This window comes from Harpia harpyja, chromosome 11 (assembly GCF_026419915.1).
Source record: "Harpia harpyja isolate bHarHar1 chromosome 11, bHarHar1 primary haplotype, whole genome shotgun sequence".
Taxonomy (NCBI): Eukaryota; Metazoa; Chordata; class Aves; order Accipitriformes; family Accipitridae; genus Harpia; species Harpia harpyja.
In genome coordinates, this window is record NC_068950.1 from 44,272,067 (window position 1) to 44,287,043 (window position 14,977).

General features: G+C 52.0%; 1 protein-coding gene across 1 annotated transcript in view; it reads left to right on the forward strand.

The window, feature by feature from the left end:
- Positions 1-14,977, forward strand: part of SGIP1 (SH3GL interacting endocytic adaptor 1) — a 55,548-nt gene that overhangs the window by 21,865 nt on the left and 18,706 nt on the right. The window contains exons 4-14 of the mRNA XM_052800952.1: positions 412-489; positions 1,663-1,719; positions 2,244-2,298; positions 3,204-3,379; positions 6,428-6,451; positions 7,932-7,956; positions 8,359-8,410; positions 9,474-9,559; positions 10,836-10,928; positions 12,075-12,149; positions 14,193-14,648. Of these exons, the coding sequence (XP_052656912.1) occupies positions 412-489; positions 1,663-1,719; positions 2,244-2,298; positions 3,204-3,379; positions 6,428-6,451; positions 7,932-7,956; positions 8,359-8,410; positions 9,474-9,559; positions 10,836-10,928; positions 12,075-12,149; positions 14,193-14,648 (1,177 nt within the window). The remainder of the gene's footprint in view (positions 1-411; positions 490-1,662; positions 1,720-2,243; positions 2,299-3,203; positions 3,380-6,427; positions 6,452-7,931; positions 7,957-8,358; positions 8,411-9,473; positions 9,560-10,835; positions 10,929-12,074; positions 12,150-14,192; positions 14,649-14,977) is intronic.

A 14,977-nucleotide genomic window follows, 5' to 3' on the forward strand; every position in this document is an offset into this window, starting at 1 on the left:
TTTAAGCTCGGCACAGGGCAGGACAGGGTCTCCAGTGCTCCAGCAAGCTGAAGGATGCAGAAATGCAGTTTTTGGGGGGTATAATGAAGCCACTGAACGTATTGGAGGCAGGGGAATTGGAGGATGGAGACATTTAGTATAACTTTTCTTCCTACAACATGTTTTCACCATAATGTTCGCAGCCACTGGTGTGGCCAAGAGGCAAATCCTCTGACTGCTGAATAGACCCCCCCCAGTAAAAACCATGCTTACTCTTAATGGAGCCACAGCTGAGCCCTCCTTTTCTTATAAAACTGTGCAGTGTGTTTGCTAATTCCTTGTAACTTATTTTTGTGTGTTTAAAAAAAAGAACAAAACAACCAACCACTGGATACTTTAACCCTTTTTCTGCCAAACCCCAATCCCTTCCAGCTGCCCAGCCCTCATCCCAATGAGCCACCTTGCAATAGCAAACCCGAGAGTGCGCGTGAAGGAGGAAAAAAAAATTCGGTAAGGAAAACAGTTTACAGCTACGAAAGGGTTGTTAAAAACAGTGAGTAATTTTTGTTTTGAAATCCAGAATATAGGAAAATACCATTTAGGTTCAGTCAGGTGGATGTGTATGAGTTGAATAGAAATGGGGTTAAATACAAATGGACTGGGGGAAAAGCAGAAGCCCCACATAACTGCATCCAGAGTGATTTTTTTTTTTTTTTTTTTTTCCCCACCCTTGTACCTCTAATGAGGCTGCTCTGTTCTTGGGCAGCATCGTGAGGAGTGTTGGGTGAAACGGGGAGGGCGAGGGTGCTGGTGGCCTGATCCAGCCCCCATGCTGCTGCTGCCCCAGGACGGGGCGTTAGACCCTTGGCAAGGGTGCTGGGGTGGGGGATGCTAGCTCCAGCAGCTGAAGGCAAGCAGATTATCTAATTTAGGTGCCCAAAACTGAGAACCCAGCCTAACTTCAGTCCCCGAGCTGGCCTTGCAGCACTGCTCGCTGGCCGTGGTGGCCAGCGGGAGCTTTGGGTGTTTTTTGGATGCCCAGAGCAGACCAGCAAAGGGTCCCGCAGGCGATGGATGCCCAAATCCTCCTTCCAAACCAGCCCCCCCGCCTCAGCCCGAAGCAGCAATAACCTGTGTGTGTGTTTGTCGGTGTGTCGTGTCGTGCACTAACACCGCATCCCAGCTGGGTTAGCCCAGACACCTCTCGCTGCTGCAGCCCGGCTTCGCCGCGGGGTGAAGCAACGACACCCGGCTTGTTCTGCGGGCGGTTTGGATACTGAATAACAGAAACCGAATCCTTCTTTCGGCATGTTCTGGGGAAGGTGTTTATCTCCTGATAAATAGCGGTGCTACCTGTGCTCGGTGGGCATCGAGTGGAGCACCCCGGCACACGGAGAAGTGGCCATTTCATTTCTTCTCCATAAGGAATGTTCAAAAAAAAAACCAAAAAACCCCAAAACCCAACCTTTTTAGCTCTCTGGTGTGGAAGACCTTCCAGAAATGGGAAGCACTGTTGTGTATCGCTGCTGTGCACGTGCAGAGTGGCTCGCCGTAGTGCCTGCGCAGGCAGCTCCAGCAATACCCAGTGGCATCCCAGCCACGCCAACGCACACGTCTAAGGTATGCTGTGTTCTTGTTGCCTTAATTTAAAACTTGGAAATTTTGTTTTCCGATGTGTTGCAGAAGAAAACGAATGGAGCCCCGAATGGATTTTATGCGGAGATCGACTGGGACAGATACGTAAGTGTCCCAAGGAGCCTCCCCTCCATCCAGCACCCGTGCAGCACACGATGCCTCTTGGTTTTCCGGGTGGCCGTGGCCGTTTTGGGCGATGTCTGGGTGTTAGCTGTGTCCAGATGCATATTTTGTATCCGCATGTCAAACTACCCAGAAACCGGGCGGCTCTGGCGAGCGCTGCCCAGGCCGGTGGGATGTTGCAGGTACCCAGAGAAGACCCTGGGTTGCAACCAAGCATTGCAAAAAAACTTTCTACAAAAACTGAACCTTGTGAGATTTCACCTGTGAAAATTGGGCACTGCAAAAATCGATCTGTAGCGAGGCTGGGTGCTCAGCCCCTGCTGAATGCCCCAGCGGGTGCTGTGCCAGAGCATGGGTGCTGTTTGCTCCCCGGGGGCCACCGGTGGGCTCGGGCTGCACGGGGCTTCGCTGGACCTCGCTTTCTTCAGGTGGAAAGAGCTGCTCCAGCTTTCCAGGAACAGAATTAGCATTCCTAATTCTTTGGGGTTTTTTTGTGCCCTATTCAGAATTCACCTGAGCTTGATGAGGAGGGATACAGCATCCGACCTGAGGAACCAGGCTATATCCTTTATTGTTGGCTTTGCCTCTCAGTTTACAAACTGTAAGATGAGCTGGGGTTCACAGGCAGGCTGCTGACTATTTCTATTTATTTTTTTATTATGATTATTTGTTTTCCCCCTTTTTATTTTCCTTTTGAGCTGTCGCTCCACAGCTAAAACTGCCTCCCAGAGGGAGTTACCGGAGGCAGTAGAGCAGAAGGTGATTTTCATTGCCTTTGATCCACTGCTACGAAACGAAGAGGCAGCGTGGGGAGGACCCCAGTGGGGTGTCCCGTGGGGACCCCGATGTCCCACCCCACCTGCGGTGGGTGCACCCGCGGCTCCGCGTGTGGGTGCTGGCCGTGCGATGCTTCATCACAGCTGATGTAGTTTCGGGGCAGACAGATTCTGCATGGCAGTAAAAGCAAAATGAGCAAAGATCAATTTGCGGCTGCCGTAGCACGCCCTGCTAATGGGTGAGGAGACGTTGATGGCCGGAGCCCGTGCACGTGCCAAGTTTGTAGGCTGGCAGCAGGTTTTAAGCCTCTTGCTTGCAGCTGGAGGAAGGTCAGTGGTAAAAGCAGAATTTCTTCCTCTGCTGCTGCTGAAAAACGCCGGTTCTCTGTGGGTGGTGGGCCAGTGCAGTCACGATGGGGAGGAAACCTGGACACCGATGCAAATCACTGCTGGGCTAAACCAGGGCTGGCTTTATCGCTGCAAGCACCACTTCCCATATCCTCTGCATGTAGATAAAGCAGTGAAATGTCACAGCAGTAGGATTTGCCCCCACATGTTACCCCTGCCCTCGGGCATTTGGGATAAGTGTTTCAGGAACATCTAATTTCCACTCTTCAGGGAGGCTTGAGCCTTTGCATGCCAAGGCTCTGCCCTCGCAGCAGAAGGAAACCTTCTTTAACTGTGCTTTACCCACCAAAGGAAAGCACTTCTACTCCTCGAGCGAATCCGAAGAGGAAGAGGAGGCGCACAAGAAATTCAACATTAAGATCAAGCCTCTGCAGGCTAAAGACATCCTGAAGAGCGCGGCGACGGTGGACGAGCTGAAGGCGTCGATAGGCAACATTGCACTTTCTCCATCCCCCGTGGTGAGTCCTCGGTGTTTCCATCTCTTCTCCCAGTTGGAAAAGCAGTGGTGCTGCCCAGGGCTCGTCCCCAGCGAGCCGGGGCTCTTCCTTAGGTGCCAACGGTTAAGTTTGCGGTTTTGTCCTTATTTATAGGGTCTAGTCTATATGCAGCCAACAACGTGACTGCAGGTAGAGCTCAGACGTGTTGCAGTGATGTTTCCAGTTCAAAACGTCTTTAACAAAATTCCCTTTTCTGCTCATAAAACAGGGCAACTGAGATCAGAATATACTATTCCCATATTTTTCCCCCTTTTCTTCATTTTTCAATGTAGTCATCATTCAGGACATAAATTGGATGGGTTTTGCCCTGATTCCCGGGACAGTGAAAGCATCTGTGGGGTTTTCCACACTGTTGCTGTGGGATCTTAAAGGGATATTTCTCACCCCGGGGGTGAATCCAGGGTTCCTGGAAGGAAAGGTCATCTCTCCTTAGTCCCTCCCGGTATAAATACCATCACCCTCTGGTTTTCCTAAAGCTTGTCAAGATTTCTGTTGTCTCATCCCAATCTGTTCAGCCGTGAAAAGATTTGATTTTTGTCTTTCAGTGGGCTTTAGTGTGGGCTACAGTGTCTTTTCAGGCGAAGCTTTCTATGATTTATAAATAGCCTGTATCTGAAGTGTGAATGAATCTCAAACTCTAAGCAAAGGGGAAATAAAATTACTGCGTTTTTCTTCTTTCCAAACCAACGCAAGGTCACCAAGCTTAGTGAAAGCTTCTGGGACAAATCACTGTCCTTGGAAACACTGAGTCCCTCTGGCATGGCTCTGCTTCCCCTCGATGCTTGGTCCCTTTTAGTGACGTGTGCTTCTGGAGGTTTTTTGTGCTATGACCAGGGAGTTTCTGGCTGTTAGTATTCAAGGGTTAGAAAATGCAGCTGGCTGCTTTGGGAAGCACAAAAAAAAAAAAAAAAAGAGGAAAAATACCCCAAAACCACCAACAAAAAACCCCACCAAAATTAAGCAAAAAAAGAGGTGGTGGGAGGAGTTTTGGAGACTGGCAATTATTTGCCAAACAGGTGGATAACTTTGAGAGAGGAAATAAAAAAACCCTAGAATTTCTTATTGCAAAGCCAAGCTGATTTTGGTTTTGCAAAGTGATGGCCCCAGCAGTTTGGTGCCCGCACGTGTGTACGTATATAATGTAGGAGACAACGTTGTTTTGGGAGGAGAGAGGAAATAGTGCAACATTTTAAAAATGGGATGGGGGAAGCACTAAGAATTTATTTAAGGGGCCAAGTCTATATCTGGTGTATTCTCCTTCCTCCCTGGCTTTTATTTCTGCATCCCTTGCTGGCAGCAGGCCCCTGCCATGGGGTTTTGCTGCTCCGGGCACCACAGGCACTCGCCCGTCCCGGGGTGTAGCGGCTCATTGATTCTGTGCTGCAGCCTGTGGTGTAGGGATTTCAGAGAATCTAGCCAAAAAATATAAAGCAATTTTGTCTCTAGCAATAAATAAAGATCTAGGAAGAAATTATCGAGCGGTTACACTCAGCTCCTAGCAGTCCAAAGTTCCTTGCTTATTTTTATTCTTACTGATGAAATACTTGAACAGTTTTGCCCTGGTACATGAGGATTAGGCTGATGTGGTCAGCAGGTCTTCCGCACCTCGCCTTTTCCAGGAAAACAAAACCCCACAAAATGTGTGTTTTGCTAGATACGATTTTGTCTCCTTTTTTTCCGTGGTGTTTTTCCTGCTGCGGTCGGGAGGAGTTTTGCCGTCGGTTAGGAAGGATTTAGCCCCCGGTGAGCGTGCCTGTGTGTATCGGCGCGGTGCGGTCCGAAGCCCACCCTTTGGGCATCGGGTTGGGACACTCTGCGCTTTGTTTCGGGGAAATCCCTGTCCCTGGCCACCGCTGGCAGAGCACAGCCTGGGGCTGGAGCCGATGCCTCCCCGCAAAGCAGCGCGGACGTGCTCCGCTCAGCCCGAAGGGCTCAGGGGAAAGCCCTGTGCCAGGCTGGGCAGAAGGAACAGTGCTGCTTCCCCATGTTGGGATCCAAAATCCAGCATACGGAGCCAAAGGGTGCAGATGGGGAGCTCCCCGGGCGCTACCCGGCATGCCGGATTCTGGCAAGCGGCACCAGTGTCTGGGAAAGCACCAGTGCCCCGGGCAGGAGCCGGCCGAAGGAGTTTTGCATCCACAGGATTGTCATGCTTTGCTGTCTGGGTTCCTGCCCTTGTCCTGGGCTCATCTCCTCTCCAAACCCAGCTGCAAAGCCTTGCTCCGGCATCCCGTCCCTCCTGGAAGAGAGCAGCGGGATGGGAGATGCCGTGTCCATAGGCACTGTCCTCCCCATCCCTTTGGGGTGTAAATTACGGTGCCTTAACTTGCAGACAAGAAGAAAACTGGAGATGCTGTTGTAAACTGGCATCATCTGCATCCTCTGTCCGAAGCCCAATAGCTCAGGTCTCATTTCTCGAGAAGCATGCAGGTGATAGCACAACCTGCCTGTGCCACGTACCGGACCAGCAGCAGCCCAGCATCTTCAGACCTCCCACCCTCTTCCCCGCTCCTTCCCGCCGGCAGCTCCTGCCCGCTTCGCTCTTTGCACCGTGAAAACTCAGCCGCAGGAGCGGGGGCTTTGTAGCTCTCTGAAAAAATAGTCACTGGGCAAAGCTGATGAGTAATAGCCTTAAATTTAAGCAGTTAAGGGTAAAATCACGCATTTGACTTTCCTCTCATATGGACCCTTCCAAGAAATGCAACAGGTTGGGAAATGGCCTTTGTCTATAGCTAGCAGGGCCTGCTAACGACAGAGCATGTGAATCCTTTCTGTAAGATGGCTCAGATGCAGGTTTTTATTTCTATATGCTCTCTCTCACTCCAATCTTCTGTCTGAATGAATGTCAGCCTGGCTGGATGTGCGCATGACTCTGCTTTGCTGTATGTTTAACAGTTATACACCTGATGCTTCTGGTCATAATACAAATCTTTTTATTTCTCTGTTATCCCTTTGTAGAAAATACCTTATCTTCTCATTTTCTTTTTTTATTTTTCTGCATTCTTTTAGAGGAAAAGTCCGGTAAGAAATACAGTTTTTTCTCTTACGATTTTTTAACTCAGTCTTGTGTTCTCTTGTTTGCACGATCCCTGTTTTGCATGTCTATAGAGCTGAAACGTAAAATGCAGGTAACAAATCCTCCCATTTTGGAAGGCTCGATGTTTATTATTTTCCTTCTCCCTTGATTTAACTTAGAGCATTTTAAAATAGAGCTAGGCTGTCTTTGCTTTCAATGTATATAGTCTGGGTGAAAAAGCTGGTGGTTTTGGGCAAGATGTATAAGGGCACAGTTTATCTGGGCATGTTTTACCTACATCATTGCACATCAAAAGGTATGAGAAGGCAGAAAAACCCATCGGTGGTCGATGACCTCTGGTGCCGCTGTATGCAATGGTGATGGCTTCCCCGAGAGGACTGGGCTTCGGACTGAGCCCAAAATGGGGAAATTCACCCGTTCCGCAGGGTCTGGGTTCCCTCTGGGGTCTCTCCGGACGCCGCTGTCCCACGGCCAGGGTGACCCGTGGGAGCAAGGCGTTGTGCTCCGGGCGGTGGGATGCTGGGGGGGGGGGGGAGCTGCCTGGAGGAGGAAATCCCCCCGGCACCGTGCCTTCTGAAGCCGTGACGGAGGGGTGCGATGGGTGCTGGGGGACTTGGGGTGCTGACCTGTCGCTCTCTGACCAGGTGTCTCTTCTCTCTTCCTTCTCGCTGACCGCAGCGGCGCAGCCCGGTAAGCACCCGTGCCTGCTGCTTCTGCCCCTGCCGCTCTGGGAATGGGGGTACTGGTGGGGTCTGGGAGAAGGGGGAGCAGGGTGCCGGTGCCGTTAGCCATCCCCTCGTGTGACCCCAGGTGATGGTGGGACCTTGTGTGTCCCCCCCCCACCCATGCAAAGGGGTCCCCAACAATGGGCATCCTCTGTGGTTTGACCCGCACCCTTGTAAACCCCCTGGAGACCCTGCTTGTGGTCCTGGGGTACCCCTGGTACCCCGTGTGTCCCCCCCCGTGGAGCTCCCAGTCCCCTCTCTGCCACGCAGCCCCAGCTCCCACGGTCGGGGGGGGGCTGAGGGTTCGGCTTTTGCTGCGCACGTGTGCGTCGTGTGGCAAGAGCGAGGGTTTAGATTGCGGAAAGTACATCGTTTGGCTTAAATAGTCGTCGAACGCGAGGATTTGGGGTTTATGCCATTTCTAATGGGGTGAGGGTGTCAGTGACCCCCATAAGCCACGGGCAGTCCGGGTGGCTGCGAAGGCAGCGCTGCCAGGTGATGGCTTTACGTGGCTCAAAATCCTCTCGGTGGGGTTTTTCTGCTCCTTGTATGCTGGGAGCAAATGGGATTTCACGACGCACACGCGCAGCTGGGCGTATTTCAGCCGTGGACAGTAAATATCACCTTAGATAGGCAATTCCTGCCACGTCTGCTGGGCTGCTTTGCTCCTGCTGCATCCCTCCTTGGGTGACAATTGCCATGCACCCGTGTCCCTGTGCATCCCGCTTACCTCGTGTGTTTCTAATTCCAGGGGACGATTAAAAGGAATTTATCCAGTAAGTATGTTCTGTCCTGCAGCCTTCAAGAACAGTAGTTATGGCAGGGGGGTGGTGGTACTTTTGGGGGGGTTAGGTTTGCTTTAAAGTGGTCCTGGCAGAAACGATGGCACCCGAATGTCTTCCTTAAAGAAGGCCATATGGGACATCCTTGGGGTACCCTATAGAAACAGCGCAGCTCCTTAGTCCAGCTCGACAGAAAAAAAAAATCTGAATTAATAAACCAGACCTTTTGCTGCCAGCACCTCCGTAGCAGGCGTGGGACGGGACGCGCGCTGTGCCGGTGGCATGCCTGGTGCGAGCCCCCCTGCCGACACGGCGGCCGGGTGGGCTGGGGGTGATGCTCGGGGGCTGCGGGCGGGAGAACGGTTCTAACCCCGCACTGTCCGTCCTGTGCCGCAGGTGAGGAGATCGCGCGGCCCCGGCGTTCCACGCCGACGCCGGACCCCGCCAGGTCAGTATGGAGTCTGTCGGTGTAATTATCTATTACAGCTATGTTCAGGCACATCATCCCAATGTGATTTTTTAAACGTTTTGGTGGACAGTTGCACGCTTACAGATGCTTCCCATTGAGCAACGGTGTTTTCACCTCCAGATTTTTATCTTTTTTTCATGTATACCTGGATAGGTCAAACTCAGAATAACGCAGCAAATTCATTGTGTATTTACTGCCGTACGAATATTGCCTAGCCGAGCTGCCCCAATTTGATTCATCAAAGACCCCACTGCAGAAACAACAGTTTTATAACTTTTTAGACTCATGAGACAGCCAAACGTTTGCGTTTGGTGCTTAAATAAGCTGAGTAAATGCTCTGTGCCGCAGGATGCAAGAGGCACAGGGAGCTTCGGGTCCGCGGGCTCTTTGCTCGGATGCTGAGTAAATGAGAAACGAGGGAAGGTGCCCAGACGGCGATGGTGGATCCCCGCAGAGCGTGGCCAAACAAAACCACGCAGGATTGAGGTGCCGATGGCGGTGGCACCCCTGGGTTCGGATGCACAGCATCCATACTGTGCTCCCACGAGAGCAGCAAGGACATCCACTGCTGGAAGCTGCCTTGAGCCTGATCGATAGGGAGAGCTGGCAAGCGGGTGCTGCGGGTATGCATTGATTTAGGAAAGCAAATGGACTAGTTGGTACGGAGCGAAGCCAAATCTCACTAGGAGCAAGCCCTGTGCAGCCACAGGGTGTGTTGGACCTGAGTGTGATCCAGACCTTGACTTTTTCTTTATATTTTTTTTTTTCCCTTTTCCACGCAGTCTGGAGTAGCTCTGACTAATCCTGAAGCAATCCCCAGTGCCGTAGCGGCTGCACGGGCACTACACGGTTTGCACCGTAGTGCTACAGCCAGTGCTGCCGCTCTCCTTTCCTTTTTCTGTGCCAGAAACCCTGCGTTTTGCCAGGTGCCCGTTAGTCTCCCTGAAATTTCACCCTGAAAATGTACATATTTGCAGTCGGGCACCAGGGTGGAGCACAAACCTGAACCTCACGGCTCCTCTGCTCTTGTCTCGTCCCGCAGCAAGAAAGCCGGGGAGGACCCGGCCGCGCTGGCACCGCTCTTCGGGCCCCCGCTGGAGTCGGCGTTCGAGGAGCAGAAGCTGGACGGTGGGTCGGGGGACGCGGGTCGGGTCCCCTGGCAGAGACCCCCGGCCGTGCCGTGTCCCGGGGACGGCTCGCGGCAGGGTAGCCCCGGTCATCGACACCCCCCCCCAAGTCCTCCTCTTAAAGGAGGGGGAAAAAAAACCAAATTAAAGCAGAAGGCGAAGGGCGGGTAGTTGCATCGCAGGCAGCGTGGGGTTGGGGTCTGCGTGGGTTATGTGGAAACAGAGCAAGTGTTTAAGGCCATTAGTTAATTACGTGGTCTTGGGACAGATCCTGAAAGAGGGCGGCTATTGAATATGAAAAATACTGACTTCCAAATGAAACCCCGGGTTCGCCTGTTTGGCAGGCTCTGCTGATGTGCCTCGAAGCGGTGCGTGTTTAACAGCAGCGGCCGTTAGCTTCCGACACCGCGGCAGCATTTCAGCATCACACTAATTTAATTGAAGGAAGAGACGAATATAGTTATCTGGCAGCGCTTTACAGCTCCCCGTGCCCGTGAAGATGTCGTCTCAGTGATGGTGTTTTTTCCCCGAAACAGCATTCCCCTGGACAGGAGTATAAGGACACTTTACTTCTCCCCCCTGCCCCCCCTGCCTTTTCTTTTTTTTTTTTTTTTTTTTTACAGCTTTCCCTTGCAAGCCTTGTTCTCCCCAAAGAAAAACCCCATTGACCCGCTGGAGCGGTTTGTTCCCGGAGAGGTCTCCTCTTCCCAGCTCGGCTATCACGAAATGGCCGCTGCCACTTGTAGCCTAGTTATGCCTTGTAATTAATGACTCTGGTTAATTCTTATAATCAAAACTATGTTTCCGTGCAGTTCTCTACACATAGCCTAAGAAAAACAGTGCAACAATTTTAAATGAGATATAGAAGAGGGTTTTTTTCCCCTACAACTTCTGAACATAATTGGATTTTTTCATTTTCATACCTGGGTTTTTTTCTGTGTATCCTAACATTCCAGACGTTTTTTGCAATTAATGCAATGTTTCACTTACTGTAATAAGCCTCCAAATACGTAAATGGCATTGTTTTGTTTGTCAAGCAGCATGAGTGTCAAACTAATTGGCACATCCTGTTTAAAAATCAGGCAAGCTTGTAATTATCTAATGTTACAGAAAAATCCCTGTCTTTTAACTAATCAGAGGTTTCTGTCACCGTTTAGTTTCCTCTCTTTACAAGCCTCAGATAAACACGTCTCATCCGTGTGTTTTGGTATTTGTAAAAAGATAGTCGGTTTTATCATTGCCTTTGCATGTGTATTTATTTATTTTTGATGTTTCAGCTACTCTAGATCAGCCTGAGATATGGGGCTCGGTCCAGCCGGTCAACACAAGCGTAGAGTCTCCAAAGCTACCGAGACCTTTCCCAACTGGAAGTAAGTGACCGTGCAGGTTATCCACTGAAAATAAATGACTATATACAGAAATCAAATCTTTTTACTTTTCCTCATCCAGACTCCTGGTACTGTGCAGTTCTGTAATATTTTAATCGTGTAGCAAGTTAGAAGGTTTTTCTTCCCCTGGCTTGACTCTACCTGCAGTGCATTAGGGCGGAGGAAGGACGGGGGTTTGGTAAGGGATGGGATGGATGGTACCCAGGCTGGGAGAGACGATACACGACCTCCCCGGGGAAACCCGCTTCTGCTGTGCGGGCTGGATTTGCGAGGTGAAACATCTCCGGTCGGGGCAAACGGCCTGCATGGAGCCAGCGATTAAAAAAGGAGTACCTGATCGTTCATGTTAATGATGCGGTTATTTGGCTTGAAAGGTGGGAAGCACCAATTTCTCTGGCCCCAAACCCCCGGTTGTCGGTTGTCGTTGCAGCTCTCCCCATTGCCTGGGGCAGGCGGGGGAACTGCAGCTTTTCCTCCTCCCTAGCTGCAAAGTCGTTCTTTCCTTGCTCCCCTGCTCTTTTTTCCCCCTCCCTAGCCGCGAGCACAGCCTATTTTATGCCAACCCCCCCGGCCTTGGTGCCGCTGGGCCAAGGTCAAGGCAACCCCTGGCCCCATCACGAGGTTGCAAGGGGATTGCGACACTCGTGATTGACGTGGGTGCTTAATGGTGCTGAGCCGCATCCAGACCAGCCATGGTGCCTCCCGAGCTGCTCTTCCAGGAGGTTCGGAATCAGATGCTATTTACATCTGCTTTGTAAAAATGCCCCGGTAAAGAAGCGCTGGGTTAATTAGCCACAGCATTCCTCCTGGCTGTGCATCCCGGATCCATGCGGGATGGGCACAAGAGAAACGCAGAGGCAGATATGTGCCTCGGAGGCTACAAGGTTTAATTAAAATGGTAATTCAGGTTTTTAAAATATGAGTACAGCCTAAGACTTAAAAATTAAAAAAACCCTAAAACCCAACAAAAAAGGCCATCAGTGATTGCTTGTCACTTGGTGAAACACTGTAAACTCCCGGGCTTCGGGGCTGCTCCTGCTCACCCAGCAATCATCCCAGGGCTGGTGCTCGTGCACGTTCTCGAAGGCATCGCGACTGAGTTTTTTCCTTCTTTCCCCTGTTTTGCAGCTCCTCCGCCGCTCCCACCGAAAAACATCCCGGCCACGCCGCCACGCACCGGCTCTCCTCTGACGGTGGGAATAGGTAAAAGCTCGGCGCCGTACCTCCGCGCGTGTGCCCTTGCCCAGCCCCGGTAGACTGATCCGGAGCCCGCGGGGGCTGCACTGGGGGGGTCGGGTCCCCGTGGCTGCATTTCGGACACGGATTTGGTCCTCGTGCATCCGCTTTCCTTTGCATCCGTGGTGCTTCGGCGGATGCTGCAGCCAGGGTGATGCTTTAGAAGCCGTGCAAAGATGCCTTTGACTCCGGAGTTGGTGTCGCCCTGGTGAATTTAATGCTCTCTCCTTCCCCCGCCGCTGGCATCGGTCACTTCTAGAAATGAAATGCAACGTTAGCTTTAATGTCTTGCTCAAAATTGGGAGTAAATAGAGCACTGTTACCGCCTGGAGCGGCACTGTGCAGTCTGTGCTTATGAAATAAGGGGGCACGCGGCGCCTGCCTGCGTCAGGGGAGCTGGTCCTGCCCTCCCAAATTCCTGCTGCCGTCAGGGAAGGTGGGAAAAGCCCCCCCCGGTCCCACAGGCTGGGGCTGGCAGCTGGGGATGCAGAGGGGCAGGGGAGAGAGAATGAAATGGTACCTGGAATAAAGGACAGCCTGAAAGAAGGGGTCAAAAGATGTCGCTGAATGCAGCCAGGGATCATAAAGCGCTTATAAGCATATAATTCATGTCGCTGGCAGGGTGGTGCGTGTTGGAGGAGCAGGTTTTGAGGAAGGAAGGGCAGTCCCTGGTCTCTGCGTAGGGCAGTGTCTGGGGACAGACCGCCTCGCTGCACGCACACGTACGGAGCACCTCGGGGCGTTAACATCGCCATGAAGAAACCCCCTGCTCTGAGCTTACCGCTCTAGCCATTGATATTTCATTCATGCTCCCATATCTTGATTTTTCTATTTATCTAAGTAGCCAGGCTGGCAATGTGTCCACCTACATACGTAGATTCATCAGCAAAAGCAAACGCAGTGCCCAGCCATGTGTGACGGTTTATTTGCTGGGCTCTGGCTTGCTGCACGCTTCAGCCTGTGCATCCAGTAAAGCAAGCGGCAGAGGTCGATTCTTTTTTTTTTTTTTTTTTATTTTTCCCTGTTTTAGCAAAACTAGAATTTATCCCCTAAATGTAGAACAGCAGCTGGCTCCCCCAAATGCAGGACCAGGGGTGGTGGGGTGCTGACACGAGGAGCCCGGAGGGCACCTTAGTTTTAGCCGTAAGCACGTGGCTGTAGCAGGGGCTGCGGGCTCCGGTGCTGCCCCGGTCCTTCCCCATCCCTCCGTTCAGTCTGTCCAAAATGAAGTAACCGAGCACCGGGCAGCCTTCCTGGCATTAGAGAGCTGCCAGATCCCCAAGCTCCAGCCCTCAGGGAAGAGAAATGCAAGAAAACAGGGCACGAAAGGGAGGACGGAGCATCTCCCTCCTCTGGATTTTGCTGACGAAGCCTGTCTCCGTGTTGGTTATGAAGTCAGATAAGAATGTTGCTGCGTGGCAGCGCAGTTAGTGAGCAGAGCCCTAAAATACCCTTATCTGCTGCCGCTTGCAACTGAAATACGTACACCCCGTCTGCTTTCCTGTACTGCATGCCCAGCACCAGCTCTTGAGTGTGTCAAGCCAGCATGTTTAAATATATATATTTATACGTGTGTATTTATAAATATATATATATAGTGGAGTGTGCAAGAGAGCTGAGTGCATAAGTTTAATATCTGCTGATAATTCAGAGTGATGATAATGACATAACGATGGCGTAACACAGGCTGAGAGCCAGCTGTGAATTTTGGGAGGATGCGAGTCTGTTGTGTACAAAGTGATGGAGGAGGAGGAGGTGGGCTTGGCTCATGGTGCATGCTCTCTCTCACACCGTGTATGTATTGCAGTTCAGTGTGGTTCATTATATGTTGCACATGACCTGACGTAGAAACTGTCTTGCACATGAATTATATTCCCTGGCAGCTTATAAGAAAACGTGCTTTTAGAGCCTCTCCTCTAGAAAGTAGCTGACGTAGAACCCTGTAGAGAATAGCGCGACTGCAGCTCTCTCGGTTAATGCTAAGTGTAAAATAAACTACTTTGACCACAGGAGGGGACCAGACAGCAGCAGAGCTCAAAAGTGACAAACTTCCGTCCATCAATGACTTGGACAGCATTTTTGGCCCCGTGCTATCCCCCAAGTCTGCTGCTGTTAACGCAGAAGACAAGTGGGTCAATTTTTCCGATCAATCCCCGGAAAACACGACTCCGGAGTTGACGCCCCGGGAAAAAGCGGGATCCCCGCCGGCGGCAGCGGGCAGCCCGGCCGATGCTCCGGCGGCCGAGCCCTCCCGCCCGATCCCCTCGCCGCTCCACCTGGAAGAGGTTCACAAGAAGGTTTCTGAGCAGCCCCACCTTAAGGATGAGAACTTGGAGCCGGCTGCTTCTCCCAAAGATTTCGGGCTGGGACAAAGAGCGACCCCGCCTCCCCCTCCACCGCCCACCTACCGGACTGTGGTCTCCTCACCCGGACCGGGCGGCAGCAGCGGCACGGGAAGCACCAGCGGTACGTCCCGCGGCGTTGGGTGTGCTTCGGTGTGGCCGTGACCGCATCCGCCGTCCCCTCCCGCCTGGTTGTGCCTGTGCCCGGCGCCCGCGCTCCCACCCAGCCGTCTCGTGCTTCCACGTCCAGCGTCTGCCCTCAGCCTCCTGTGTCCTCTCCCCCGCTCCTTGCTGCGTGTCTGATGGTCGGATGGGTCTGACAGCCTTTCCCCAAAGCTCCCGCGAGCCACCCTTCCCACCTCCGCTACGCACGTAACCCCTCGACTCAAAATTTGGCATAGGATTGTTATTGCTGCAGCTCCGTCCTCAGTAGGCTTCAGAGTGAACATAAGT